Source organism: Anabrus simplex, chromosome 8 (assembly GCF_040414725.1).
Source record: "Anabrus simplex isolate iqAnaSimp1 chromosome 8, ASM4041472v1, whole genome shotgun sequence".
NCBI classification, from domain to species: Eukaryota; Metazoa; Arthropoda; class Insecta; order Orthoptera; family Tettigoniidae; genus Anabrus; species Anabrus simplex.
Window position 1 is genome coordinate 131,190,899 of NC_090272.1, and position 15,369 is coordinate 131,206,267.

Genomic DNA, 15,369 nt, shown 5'->3' on the forward strand with positions numbered 1-15,369 from the left:
GCTTTATCTGACCCTGTAATAATTAAGAGGGGAATTCCTCAAGGCAGTATTATCGGACCTTTATTATTTCTTATATATATAAATGATATGAGTAAAGGAGTGGAATCGGAGGTAAGGCTTTTTGCGGATGATGTTATTCTGTATAGAGTAATAAATAATTTACAAGATTCTGAGCAACTGCAACGTGACCTCGAAAATGTTGTTAGATGGACAGCAGGCAATGGTATGTTGATAAACGGGGTTAAAAGTCAGGTTGTGAGTTTCACAAATAGAAAAAGTCCTCTCAGTTTTAATTACTGCGTTGATGGGGTGAACGTTCCTGTTGGGGATCATTGTAAGTACCTAGGTGTTACTATAAGGAGAGACCTCCATTGGGGTAATCACATAAATGGGATTGTAAATAAAGGGTACAGATCTCTGCACATGGTTATGAGGGTGTTTAGGGGTTGTAGTAAGATGTAAAGGAGAGGGCATATAAGTCTCTGGTAAGACCCCAACTAGAGTATGGTTCCAGTGTATGGGACCCTCACCAGGATTACCTGATTCAAGAATTGGAAAAAAATCCAAAGAAAAGCAGCTCAATTTGTTCTGGGTGATTTCCGACAAAAGAGTAGCGTTACAAAAATGTTGCAAAGTTTGGGTTGGGAAGAATTGAGAGAAAGAAGAAGAGCTGCTCGACTAAGTGGTATGTTCCGAGCTGTCAGTGGAGAGATGGCGTGGAATGACATTAGTAGACGAATAAGTTTGAGTGGCGTTTATAAAAGTAGGAAAGATCATAATATGAAGATAAAGTTGGAATTCAAGAGGACAATCTGGGGCAAATATTCATTTATAGGAAGGGGAGTTAGGGATTGGAATAACTTACCAAGGGAGACGTTCAATAAATTTCCAATTTCTTTGAAATCATTTAGGAAAAGGCTAGGAAAACAACAGATAGGGAATCTGCCACCTGGGCGACTACCCTAAATGCAGATCAGTATTGACTGATTGATTGATTGATTGATTGATTGATTGATTGATTGATTGATTGATTGATTGATTGATTGATTGATAAATAGAGGGGTAGAATTTTGAAGCCACTTTTATTCTGTGGTTAATTTTTTGTTATATGGTATTGTTCAAGGAAATAAAGCTACCTAGGTATTCAAAGTTTTTGATAATATGAATTTTTTCATATTCAACTCTCAAATGGACTACTTCAAAATTTCTATTTGAATCTAAACCAACTGTCATGGTTCTGTTGATGATCAGTCTCATTGTTTCAAATTCTGCTAATTAAAGGTTAAAGGTCTAGTTTGTTGTATACATTTCCTTCCCTTTTCCTCCATATCATCATACTAGCAATAACTAAAGCATTTGTTCTTCAGTCCTCTTTTTACTGTTCTAGTTACCTCACCCATTACAATGACGAAGAGAAACTGTGGTGGACTCCATTCTTTGTTTCAAACCAACTTGACCTCATCATTTCTCAATATAATTACCTTCCTAGATCCCTATTGCTTAAACATTCCCAAGTTTTTTTTGTTTTTATTTAAAGAAGTTGCTTTACTTCACATCGACACAGATAGGTCTTATGGCAACGATGGGATAGGAAAGGGCTGGGAGTGGGAAGGAAGTGGTCGTGGCTTTAATTAAGGTACAGCCCCAGCATTTGCCTGGTATGAAAATAGGAAACCATGGAAAACTATCTTCAGGGCTGCCGACAATGGGGTTCAAACCCACTATCTCCCGAATGGAAGCTCACAGCTGCGCGACCTAACCGTATGGCCAACTTGCTCGGTTCATTCCCGTGTATAACTGCATGATATATAATCACTACCCTTGATGGTGCTCTATGAAGATCCAACCAGGCTCGGGGTGAAGACTTAGCCTTCTTATACTTTCTCAATGTCCACAATTACAACTATAATTTTATTTCTCTCCCAGTACTTTTCAAAGGGCATCTTAAATTTAACACGATGATGCAACCTCTTCCTGTCGGGGTCTCATGTTTTGAGTGCTCATTTTGCGTACTCAGTACACCTCGAAGCATTGTAGAGAGTGAACTAATTTACTGCCTTAAAATATTCTGGTTTTCTTTTGTTTGAAAACAGACAGGCTAACAAACGTAAGTGGCATTATAGCAAATACAATTACAGTTTGTGAATAAGTGAGTAAACATGAACATTTGCAACAATTTTTTGTTTCTTTGTGATTTGCGTATTAGTAACCATTCAACACTCACCAGTCAAATTACATACTATGAAAAGTGCTCAATAAGGTGAATACAGTGGTGAAAGAATTGTGAAGATAACTCCATCTGATCAAAAGTTATACAATGATGAAGTCAATGGTGGCACACTGGTGAGACAATCCCTTGATGCTGTTGTGTCATCATAGCATTTAACATGCAAGGAGGATGTATAAGATTGATTAAAGTTGATTTTATGTACAATATTTGCCTTTTTATATGCCAGACATCTTTCTAACCTAAGAAGTCTGACAGGTACTAATCATATCAAGCATGTTGTCTTGCTGTCTTTCCGACTGCTTTGTAAATCAAGTTTCATTTCTTTCATCGTGGGCAGAAATTGTCATGCCTAAAACACCTGTGGCTGTATAGATGACGCAGCCTACTCCAGTTTAAAAAAGAAAAAACTGGACTCCCTGTTTCTGGTCATAGGTTATTCAATTCCTCCATAGCTTTTATTCATAATTTTGACATCCCATTGTTTTCTAGGTTTACAATGTGCTTTGATCATTAACTTAGGCTTTCATGTCTGGCATTATAATGATAATATAAGGAACTTTCTGGTCTTGTAGATTGTGATCCAAGGGTTTATAGCCTCCAACATTTTACCAGATACTGCACCCAGCATTTTCAAGAGTCTGCTCTCTTCAGTGGCCTATAATAAACTACTGACTTTCAAGCAAAGAAAATTTCTTCAATCAAGCTTTGATCATGCCTAAACTAAAGTCATCTACTCCAATGGACTTGCTATTTTCCATTTCATTGATTACTGTGTCCATTTCCAACTAGTACAGTTTTTACATATTATTGCTTCCAGGATTTAGAAGGTCATCATCTTTTGGATATTCACATTCTTTACAATTTAGAAAAGTACTGAAATACAGTAAAACATGCTCAAAGGAGAACTCAAATAAAGTGGAAACTTATCCACTATAGAATATTTTCTCGGTCCTGGTGAAGCTTACGGCGTTACAATGTTCTTACTTTTGTATAATGAGGAATCTCGTCAGCACAGAAATTGAAATAAAAATGAAAGGATTCTTTAAAATCTACTTGTACAATGCAGAAAATATTAGGAACTGATGTAGTCCTATGTACAATGTGTGTGCATTTCTGGTGCTGGTATGATCAAAGTCATTGTCTGGATAAATTGATTCACATGTTGGGAGATAGTGAATCAGATGGCAGAACGAATGAAGTGCTTGTAAACACATCGGCTATCTTACTTGTGTCAAGCAAGAAACGTTCACTGCGAGGCAGAGAACTTCATTTGAAGTGATGAACAACTTAATGAGACACCACATTTTTGAATCAGCTACAGCCCTACTAACAGTGAGAAAGGCCGAGAAAGAGGAGAAGACAGAAGAAGTTGAGCAAGAAGATGAAAATAAAAAACAAGATCCGAACCCATGAACAGGCCCACAATGCTTTCGTAATGTAAAGCAATTTGCCATTACATGTAACTCTTCCACGCATCTTGAACTAATGTATTCAGCTCAGGAATGCATTCAGAAAGACACGATTAGAAAGAAGAGAAGACAAGTTTCTTTAATTTGTGGAAGGAAGCTTAGTGTTGTGAAGTACTGTATAGAGTTTTATGACAGAAATAAGTTTAAGGAGCATATATCCAGTGTTCTGAAATAGTGTAATACAGTGTTGTGATTGTGCCAAAATGATATACTGTGTATCATAATATATATAACTAGCAATTACCCGCGGCTTCGCTCGCGTGGATTTCGTAATTTGATCAAAGTAATCATTCCTCGGCATTGTACTAAGACATTATCTGAAAATTACTAAAGTATAAAAACTCACCCAAAAGTTGAGTTTAATTTACCCCAGAAATTCTTTGTAAACAATGTCTGTGGTATTACCTTTTGGGGCTAAGACGACCATGCAACATAGAACTGTACACATGAGAAACAGACTTCTTTCAAGTGGAAGAAACAAATACATGTTTCTTTATTTTAAAGAAGATTCCAAATACTTATTCCCACACCTGTAACATCTTCAGTTTTTGATATATACATAAGTATCCCCATAAAGAGAATTCAACCCCTTGATCAGTCCTTCCCCAATCCCCGCCCCCATCTAAGAGTATTTTCCGGAAACAAAAATACATGTTTTTTAAAAGGAGATTCCAAATACCAAATTTCACATCAGTAACATCTTCTGTTTTTAAGATATAAGTATCCCATAAAAATACTGTGATTCAACTATTTTTCACTCCTTTTAACCCCCCCGTTAAGTGCCTTCTCCGAAAACAAGAAGGTACCTTTAAAGGACATTCCAAACACCAAGTTTCTTGTCTCTAACATGTTAAGTTTTTGACATATAATGCAGATATACCATTACTCATCAAAAAATTCACCCACTTTTCCAATTATTTTCAGCCCCTTAACTGGATGTTTTGAAAACAAAAATTACGTGTTTCATTTTTATAATGGAGATTCCAAATACCAGTTTTCTTGTCAGTACGACTGTAACCCCTTCAGTTTTTGAGATAAATGTATACTCATAAGAATAATTGAACTTCTGACTTCTTTCCATCCCTCTCCCGCCTTAAGTGGATTTTCCGAAAACAAAAAATACGTGTTTCTTTATTTTGAAACGAAATTCAAAATATCAACTTTCACATCTGTAGCAGCTTCAGTTTTTAAGATAAAGTATCCTCATAAACATATTTCAACTCCTTATTTACTTATTTTCAAGCCTATACCACTTACGTCGATTTTTTGAGAAAACCAATGTGTGTTTCTTTATTTTTAAAGGAGATTCCAAATACTAATTTTCACATCTGTAGCATCTTCAGTTATGGAGTTATAAGTACCCTCATAAAAGGAATTCAACTCCTTTTTCACACGCCCACCCCTTCCCAACCCGTTAAGTTGATTCACCCCTCTCCAAATGTGCGTGTTTCTTTATTCTTAAAGGAGATTCCAAATACAAATGTTCATGTCTTTAACATCTTTAGCTTTTGAAACATAAGTATCCTCATACAAAGAATTCAACTAATTTTTCAATTCATTCACCCCCCACTTAAGTGGATTTTCCGATGGCAAAAGAACACGTGTTTCTTTACATTGAAAGAAGATTCCAAATACAAATGTTCATGCCTCTAACATCTTCAGTTTTTGAGATATAAGTATCCCCATAAAAAGAATTTAACTCCTTGATTAGTCCTTCCCCCACCCTCACTCCCATCTAAGTGTATTTTCCAAAAACAAAAAAGTTTTTGTATTTTTAAAGAAGATTCCAGAGACCAATTTTCACGTTTGTAACATCTTCAATGTTTAAGATATAAAGGTAGTATCCTCATAAATATTATTCAACTATTTTAACTTCGTTTCAACCCCCCCCCCTCTGTAAGTTCTTTTTCTGGAAACAAAATGGTACATGTTCCTGTACATTTAAAGGACTTTCCAAATACCAAGTCTCTTGTCTCTAACTTGTTAAATATATTGACATATAGGGTTTCCTTTGTTATTGGCTTTACGATACACCGACGCAGATAGGCTTTATGGCGACGATGGGATAGGAAAGGCCTAGGAGTTGGAAGGAAGCGGCTGTGGTCTTAAATAAGGTACAACCCCAGCATATACCTGGTGTGAAAATGGGAAACCACGGAAAACCATCTTCAGGGCTGCCGACATTGGGATTCGAACCCACTATCTCACGGATGCAAGCTCACAGCCGCGTGCCTCTAACACCACAACCAACTCGCCCAGTGACATACAATGTAGATATACCGGTACCCATAAAAAAAATTCATCTGCTTTTCCAATTCTTTTCAGCCCCTTAATTGGATTTTCCGAAAACAAAAAAATATGTGTTTCATTATTTTTAAAGAAGATTCCAAATACCAGTCTTCATATCTGTACATCTGTAACACCTTCAGTTTTTGAGATAAATATATACTCATAAAAATAATTCAACATTTTCTGTTCCACTTCTTTCCATCCCTCTCCCGCCTTAAGTGGACTTTCTGAAAACAAAAACTACGGGTTTCTTTATTTTGAAACAAAATTTGAAATACCAACTTTCACGTCTGTAACAGCTTCAGTTTTTAAGATAAAGTATCCTCATAAACATATTTCAACTTCTTATTTACTTATTTTCAACCCCACACCCCTTACGTCGATTTTCAGAAAAATCCAAATGCGTGTTTCCTTACTTTGAAAGAAGATTCCAAATACAAATGTTCATGCCTCTAACATCTTCAGCTTTTGAGATATAAGTATCCTCATAAAAAGAATTCAACTCCTATTTCACCCCAGCCTGTTAAGTTGATTCCCCTCCTCCAAAGAATGCGTGTTTCTTTATTATTTAAGGGGAAGAATCCAAATACAAATTTCACGTGTGTAACCTTAAGTTACTGAGTTAGAATTTTTTCCATAAAAAGAATTAAATGCTTTAACTTCCTTTCACCCTTCCCCCCTTAAGTGAATTTTCTGAAAACCAAAAATACTTGTTTGTTTTTTTTATAAAGGAGGAGAAGTGAGAGAATGAAGAGGTATTGGGAAGAAAGAAAACGTACCGAACAAGTCACTTGTGATCCTCAGGGGTCGTAACGAACCTAATAAATAATAAAGGAGCTTCCAAATGCCAATCATCATGCCTGTAACATCTTTAGTTTTGAGATATATGTATCTTCATAAAAAGAAATTAAACTCTTTTCCACCGCCCCCACCCGCAAGTTGATCCCCCCCACCAATGCGTGTTTCTTTGTTTTTAAAAGAGATTCCAAATACCAATTTCCACATCTCTAACCTTCAGTTTTGAGAGATAAGTTTCTCCAAAAAAAGAATTCAGTTTTTTACTTCCTTTCTCACTCCCCACTCAAGTGAATTTTCCAAACACAAACAGTACCCGTTTCTTTAAAAGAGCTTCCAAATACCAATTAACACGACTGTAACATCTTCAGTTTTTGAGATATATGTATCCTCGTAAAAATAATTCATTTCCATTTTCATCCCTCCCCCCCCCCCCCCCACCAAGTTAATTCCCCAACCAAATGCGTGTTTCTTTCTTTAAGGAGATTCCAAATAACAGTTTTCACATTTGTAACATCTTTAGATTTTTTGGTACATAGGCCTATATACATTCTCATACAAATAATTCAACTAATCCCTTCAATTCCTTCAACCCCTCCACACCCCCCCCCCCCCTTTCCCCGTTAAGAGTTTTTCCCGAAAAGCAAAGAATACGTGTTTCCTTATTTTTAAAGGAGATTCCAAATACCAGTTTTCATGTCTGCAACATGTTAATCTTTTGAGATATACTGTAGATACGCTAATTTTAAAATTTCATCCCCCTTTTCAGTTCCTCTTAAGTGGATTTTCCGAAACAAATATTTATGTTTCTTTACTTTCATGTTTTCAAATCTGTAATATGTTACGTGTCTGAGTTAATTGCATATATAGTGTTTTTAAAAATTCACCCTGTTTGTCACTCCTGTTCACCCCCTATTCATCGGATTATCCAAAAAGACAAAAATATGTGTTTCTTTATTTTCAAAGGAGATTCCAAATTTCAGTTTTCATGTCTGTAACATCTTCAGTTTCTGAGATATAAGTCTCCTCTTAAAAGGTGTTTAACCCCTTTTCCCCCTTTTTTCACCCCCCTTAATGGAATTTTCCGAAAACAAAAAAAATACGTGTTTCTTTATTTTTAAAGGAGATTCCAAATACAAATTTTTATGTCTGTAAACTTTTAAGGTTTTGAGATATAGATATCCTAATTTAAAAAATTCACCCCCCTTTTCATCCCCTTAGTGACGGAATATCCAAAAATCCTTCCTTAGCGAGCACCTACATGTTAATATAAATTTTGCCCCAAAATTTCATTTCTTTATGTCCAGTAATTTTGGCTCGGTGATGATGAATCAGTCAGTCACTCAGGACAAGTTATTTTATATATATAGATAACAAAGCGCAGTAATAATAATTATCAAATCAATGTACTAGAGTACTATGTACATCAATCTGGATAGCCGAGCATCATGTATGGGCAGATACAGGTAACCTCTAAATAAACTTTGTACTGTATTATGTTTTGTGTAACGGTGGTGACTGATATTTTAAGGCAAAAAACCGAATGTTTTGTGTATTGAGGAAACTTGTCTAATTCAGAAAGCAATTTTGGTCCCTTGTGATTCCACTTTGAGCAAGTTTTACTGTAGTTCCTAAACTCTTCCCCTTAATATAATGTTAATCATTTAGGCCTAGGTTTAAGAAGAGAATGTGAGTACTACAGTCAAAGGCTTTTCTTGACAGAATAAAGCTTCGGTCATGATATTTTAGTGCTTTAAGAGTAGAGTAAGTTTTATTTTTCAGTTCTTAATATGTGAAACAATTGTAATTGGAAAACAAATGAGGCATTTACTAATCAGGGAAATATATTACAAGGAGGCTCAGTTTGTAAAGTTAATCAGTTTGTGTGTCATTTTTAGAAGAATAGAATAGAAAAGCTCTGAACTGAGAGAAACAGCATAACAGCTAAAGTAAATTGATTTTTCTGCATATACACTGGCAGAAAAAAATTATCCAAACACCGTGAAATAAGGAATGTAGAATATGGAAAATTTGTCAATATATTTATAGAGGTAACATATTTAATTAATTAAAGGTACAAGACTACAGGTTAATATCCGCGCAAGAAAAGCCATTGCAAATGTGCCATGCTGGTCCATTAATAACCGGTGTAATCGCCTGACTGTTGAATCCAGGCATGCAAACGTGCATGCATTGTGTTGTACAGGTACCAGATGTCAGTTGTGGGATGGAGCTCCATGCCTGTTGCACTTGGTCTTTCAATACAGGGATGGTTAATACAGGGATGAAGCTGGAGTTGTCATCCAATGATGTCCCATACGTGCTCAACTGGGGACAGGTCGGGAGAGTGAGCAGGCCACGACAACATGTCGACAGTCTGTAGAACACACTGGGTTACAACTGCAGCATGGGGGCGTGCATTATCCTGTTGGAAAACGCCCCCGGGAATGCTGTTCATGAATGGCAGCACAACAGTTCGAATCACCACATGGACTTACACATCTGCAGTCAGGCTGCATGGGATAATCATGTGAGTGCTCCCGTTGTCATAGGAAATTGCTCCCCAGACCAGAACTCCCGGTGTATGTCCAGTGTGTCGACACCACAGACAGGTGGAATGCAGGTGCTCACCTGCACCTGGTCTCCTTCTAACAACACATGGCCATCACTGGCACCAAGGCAGAACTGGCCTTCACTGGAAAACACAACGGACCTCCACTCCATCCTCCAATGAACTCTCACTTGACACCACTGAAGTCGCAGATGGTCTGGCTCGGAACTGTCCTTCACGTAACCAATTATAAACAGTTCGTTGCGTCACTGTAGTGCCAACTGCCGCTTGAATTGCTGCTGCAGATGCAGTCCGCTGCACCACAGCTATATGCCAAAGACGGTGATCCTCCCTCTCAGTGGTGCCACGGAGACGTCCGGAGCCCCGTCTTGTTGCGAGCGTACCTTTTCGTGACAACTGCTGCCAGCACGCATACACATTGGAGACATTGCTGCCAAGTCATTCTGCAATAGCGCAAAAGGAAAATCCACCTTCATGTAGCCCTGACCTCGTTCAAGCACAATGAGCTGTTGATACTGGCCTCTTTGTTGTCGTAAAGGCATTCTTGGCCCACTCACAGGCACTTTGTCCAATCTCACAGGTAACTAACACTCTTGCACAGTTCCGTATTTAAAGCAAACCTGATGTGCAACATCATGGGGCCACTACTAGCACCATGCTAATGCGATTTATGGTTTGAATCATCCTCATCTTTCAGATGTATAAAGATGCCTACCAACATTTGTTAATCTAGCACAGACCCTTCTTGGTGTTTGGATATTTTTTTTCTGAATATTTTCGAAAACTTTCCATAACCTGTCTGCTATACTAAACATTAATGTTGTGATAAGCAAGAAAACAAGCATAGTTGCTACACAAGTACTTACTTCTGCAACTTGTCACACATATTACGTGCCCATGATCGCGCTTTAGTAACCAGTCTATCCTCTCTGGCATCTATTGTTTGTAGGTGAATATCATGGGAGGTAGATGTAGCATTGTTAAGGGATTCCTTGTCAACCATGATCTGAAATATTATGAACATACAATAAAATTCAGATTATTACATTTGTTCTTCTCTACAACAGCTATGATTAAAAACCAATGAAAAAGGGTTGCCAGGTTTGTCCTTCCTCACCTTTTTCCCAATTTATTGAGGTCAGCATTTGATGTAGATTTGACCCAGTTTTACGGTTGGATGTTCTTCCCAACACCAGCCCTATTCACAGAGATGTATTCACTATTACATTTTTCTGTGGTGGATGGTAGTGTGATATGTTGTGTTGTTCGTAAATGAAGAAAAGTGTATTAAGACAAACACAAACTCCCAGTCCCTGAGATAGAAGAATTAACTGTATGCTGTGTAAGTCCCCGACCCTGCTGAGAATCAAACCTGGGGCCCCCAGAATCTAAGGCTTGTATGCTGACCATTCAGCCAGGGAGCTTGCTATTTATAGCTGAAGAAACAGTAATCTCCGGGATGACTTTTATGTTGAACATAGGAAAGCAAGCATTTTTGGAGATTGTAAAGTGTACTCAAAACATCGCTTTGTTAATTATCATTACTGAAAAAAATATGTATACGAGGATCCAAAATTGCCACACAGAACATTTGAAATTGTCCTTTTGTATAAAGGAAAACTGCACCTCCCAGTCAAACTATATTTTTTAAATTTCTAATAGCAATTGAAAGTATATAATTTTTATTATTATATATATATATATAACTTTATTCATATTTTATGACTATCAATGGACCAGTACTTCTTCATTCTCTCGGATCTTAACTTTCGTTCTTCATCTGAAATCACCCATCAAATTGTCCATCTGTTGATCTTGTTGAGTCCGCCGAACACTAGCGTCTATGTTGTATCATTCATTGATCATGTCGACATTTGTGCCAGGGACATTTGTGGCACACATTGCTTTTCTTATTTAATCAAAAGAAAAAGTCTGTGGAAAGTCATCATTTGCTGGTAGAAACATATGGTGAACATGCTCCATCGATTAGAACTTGTGACACATGGTTTTGACAATTTAAACATGGTGATTTCAATGTGAAAGACCACAAAAGTGCGAAGACGAGCAATTGCAGGCGTTACTGGATCATGACCCAACTCAAACTGAACAGCAATTGGCACAAGCATTAAATGTGTCACAAGAAACAATCAGCAGACGTTTAGAAGCAATGGGGAAGATCAGTAAACTCGGTAAATGGGACCCACACAATTTGAATGAACGGCAAATGGAAAATTGCAAAGTCACTTGTGAAATGCTGCTTCAACGCCACAAAAGAAAATCATTTCTGTATCAAATTGTGATGGGTGAAATGGATTTATTTTGAAAACACGAAGCGGAGAAAATTGTGGCTTCACCTGGCAAAGCCGGTTCTTCAACACCAAGGCCAAATTACTCTGGCTAGAAGACAATGCTTTGTGTCTGTTGGGACTAGAGCTGTATTGTGCATTATGAACTCTTGAAGCCCAGCAAAACCGTTAATGCACAACGCTATCACCAACAAATGATTAATTTAAATCACGCTTTGATTGAAAGATGACCTGAATGGGCCAGAAGACATGTCAAAGTAATTTTGTTACATGACAGTGCGCCGTCTCGCACAGAAAAACCAGTGAAAGATACCTTTAAATCGCTTGGCTGGGACATCTTTTGCACCCTCCGTACTGCCCCGACCTGATGCCATCTATCACCGCTTATTCATTTCTTCCTGATTATGCTCATTACCAGTTCCGTTTCCTTGTAGATGATGATGATTGATTATTATTACTATTGCCTCCAGTATCTGCTGGGTGGATTGAGTGGCTCAGTACTTGCTGTTGCTGGTCCCAAACTCAGAAAAAAAGAGGAAGGTTAGCTTAAAGCCATAAAATTACAGCCAGAAAATAAACATCTCGAGGAGATAAAGGGCATGATGGTTCCACATGTTAGTGGCGATACTCCAACAGCACCTATTTCACATATTAGTGGTGGCTGAATAAATGTCCTCTGCGGCTAACAACCGTACTTGTAAATCGGAGCTTGCTCCACTTTAGGTTGATAAACTTTGATAGTCAGATGTGGAAAAAAAAAATTAGTATAAGAATTCCACTGTCCAACCCCTTAAGGATGGAGAAGACTACATCGGATTTGGTGGGTAGTCGCCTAAAAGACAAGAATGAATATGAACATTCAAAAACACATACATATAATCAAACATACAAACATAGAATCAAACTTAAGCATATTAACTACATTGCGATGCACAATATAAACTCCTTACTGAAAACCGGAAAGCTCAAGAACTTCACAGATGAATCAGATAGGCAAAATATTCTTGTGGTAGAGCTCCAGGAAGCCTCGTTGGCTCAGACGGCAGCGCGTCGGCCTCTCACCACTGGATACCGTGGTTCGAATCCTGGTTACTCCATGTGAGATTTGTGCTGGATAAAGCGGAGGCAGGACAGGTTTTTCTCCGGGTACTCTGGTTTTCCCTGTCATCATTCATTCCAGCAACACTCTCCATTCTCATTTCATAGCATCTATCAGTCATCAATAAATAACTTTGGGAGTGGTGGCCCCATCGTACTAATAGACTATAAATGATTCATTCATTACATCCCTGACCTGTCAATGACTGGAAAACAGGTTGTAGGTTTTCATTTTCAGAGCTCCATGAAATGAGGAATTTAACAAAAGATCCATTTGAATCTTAAGGTTATAGAATTATACAATGGGAAGCCAGGCCAAAGGGTCATGAAACATTGCCCCCAATTTGGTACAGGGTTTATAGTAAATTTGAAAATAATAGATTCTGTAACTGATTTTAAAGCCATCTCACCGAGAATTGCAATTCTAACTTTACAAACCCCACACTTTACACCATCATTTGCTCATGCCCCTACCAATGGAAAAAATTTCCTAAAAAAACTCTGCAAGAAGTCGATAATTTCTGGGATCTCCTTGATCAGACAATGAATAAAATAAATATGAATAACATCAAGATCCTTATAGGGGACTTTAATGCTCAACTGGGCAAGGAAAAGAAGTATCGAGATGTAGTAGGAAAGTGGGCTCCTCATAGATGTACTAACAGAAATGGCCAAAGACTCACAGAAATTTTCAGAACCCATGGACTAACCTCCAAACCTATATATTTTAAAAGAAACTTGCAACTTGGAAACATCCTGATTGGACAAAAGGAGAATGGCAGCTAGACTACGTATGTATGGACTAATTCTTTCACAAGGAAATCCACAATGTCAAAGTTCTAAGGGGAACGGACAATGGTTCAGGTCATTACTTAATTAAAATCAAGATTAAATTGACTTCATTAAGAAGAAAAAGACAAAATAGAGTTGGAGAGAAAAGGACATACAACCCTAATCATTTAATCCAAAATGCCCAGTATTGGCAAAGAACAGGAAGTACAAGACTAACAGACAATTTATAGAGCGTTCCAACCTTAAATTGCAGTACAGCAGTAATGGGATAATTCCGTCTCTTTCCTTCTCCCATGTTTTGCGGGTAGCGCTGTACTACTCTAATGCAGCGGGTTTGCCAAATATCCGTAAATTAGAATGTTATCGGTTAAAATGGGTGAATATCGTGTTATGTACAGAATTCTAAGGCGCATTTGATGCCGTTAACAAAAAAAAAAAAAAGTAAAAAAATAATTTAGTGTAAAAATGGTAATATAATGGAAAGTTACGCCAAATGCAAAATCTTCATTGCATAGAACTTACCATGTCATAACTCCTATTTTATATTCATGATTTTCCTAATTTTTTCACTGCTTGTAAAGAAATCAGCTCGATGTAGATAGGTTTATTTTTAATTTTTTTTTTTTTTGCTTTACGTCGCACCGACACAGATATGTCTTATGGCGACGATGGGATGGGAAAGGCCTAGGAAGTGGAAGGAAGCGGCCGTGGCCTTAATTAAGGTACAGCCCCGGCATTTGCCTGGTGTGAAAATGGGAAACCACGGAAAACCATCTTCAGGGTTGCCGACAGTGGGGCTCGAACCCACGATCTCCCGATTACTAGATACTGGCCGCACTTAAGTGACTGCAGCTATCGAGCTCGGTATATTTTTAAATTTAAGTGATAACAAAATGCAGTATATGCGTTTGTTTTCAGTCATGTTCAGGGATTTTTATGTGCAGACACGAAAAAGTCAGTCGCTGGCCAGCGTCTTTCCTATTGAATTTGCATGGGGGGTCAAAGCGAGGCAAATGGACTTCAGATATGGAAGTTATTTTTAAAACAACCCCGAAGTTCTTATCTTGCTTAGTTCTTAATTTGTGACAGGAAGAATATCTTCTTGAATTTTGGTTTTGCGCCTGACTCGGCTGTCTGTCTGGCTGGCTGAAGTACCGGTAGTGATCTCCCAAACATGCGCTTTTAACATTTCCAGACAGTCGCATGCAGTGCAGTGCTCATTTTGTCAGTAGTGTGTATAATAGTGATTAAATACATATCAGTGGCATATGTACAATTCTTGAGGGCAAGTGTATTTCGTTTGTGTGGTTCGGGAGTTCGTGCTCGTGCGTGGGGATCTTAGTTCGAAGAAAAAGTGCGGAAGGATCATGGCGTGGTTAAAGCGAATCAAACGGTCTTCGGATAGGAAGTTATTTTCAAATCATACCTCAAGTCCTCACCTCGTTATCTCTTAATTTATGACAGGGAGAACGTCTCGTTTGTTTATGTTTTACGAGTGACTCAGCTGGCTGACCAGTAATGATCTCCCAAACATTGAGCTTTTAAATATACTGACAGCCATGTGCAGTGGTGTTCATTTGATCAGTATTATAAGATTGATTAAGTAAAGATCAGTGATAAATGTATAGTTCTTGAGGACAAGTGGACTTTGTTTGTTGTGTTTGTGTAGTCTGTTGAGTTGTGAGTTCGTGCTTGTGCTTGTGCTCGTGCAGCGGGTTCTTAGTTCGAAGAAAAAGTGCAGAAGGATGTACAATGAATCGTCAAATTAAAAAGAAATGTTCCATACGTAAACTCAGGGGAAAGGAACGCAATATTATA

General features: G+C 37.8%; 1 protein-coding gene across 1 annotated transcript in view; it reads right to left on the reverse strand.

The window, feature by feature from the left end:
• LOC136878890 (dynein regulatory complex subunit 3) overlaps nt 1-15,369 on the reverse strand; it is a 183,322-nt gene that overhangs the window by 7,753 nt on the left and 160,200 nt on the right. Inside the window, exon 9 of the mRNA XM_067152470.2 lies at nt 10,222-10,361. Within this exon, the coding sequence (XP_067008571.2) occupies nt 10,222-10,361 (140 nt within the window). The remainder of the gene's footprint in view (nt 1-10,221; nt 10,362-15,369) is intronic.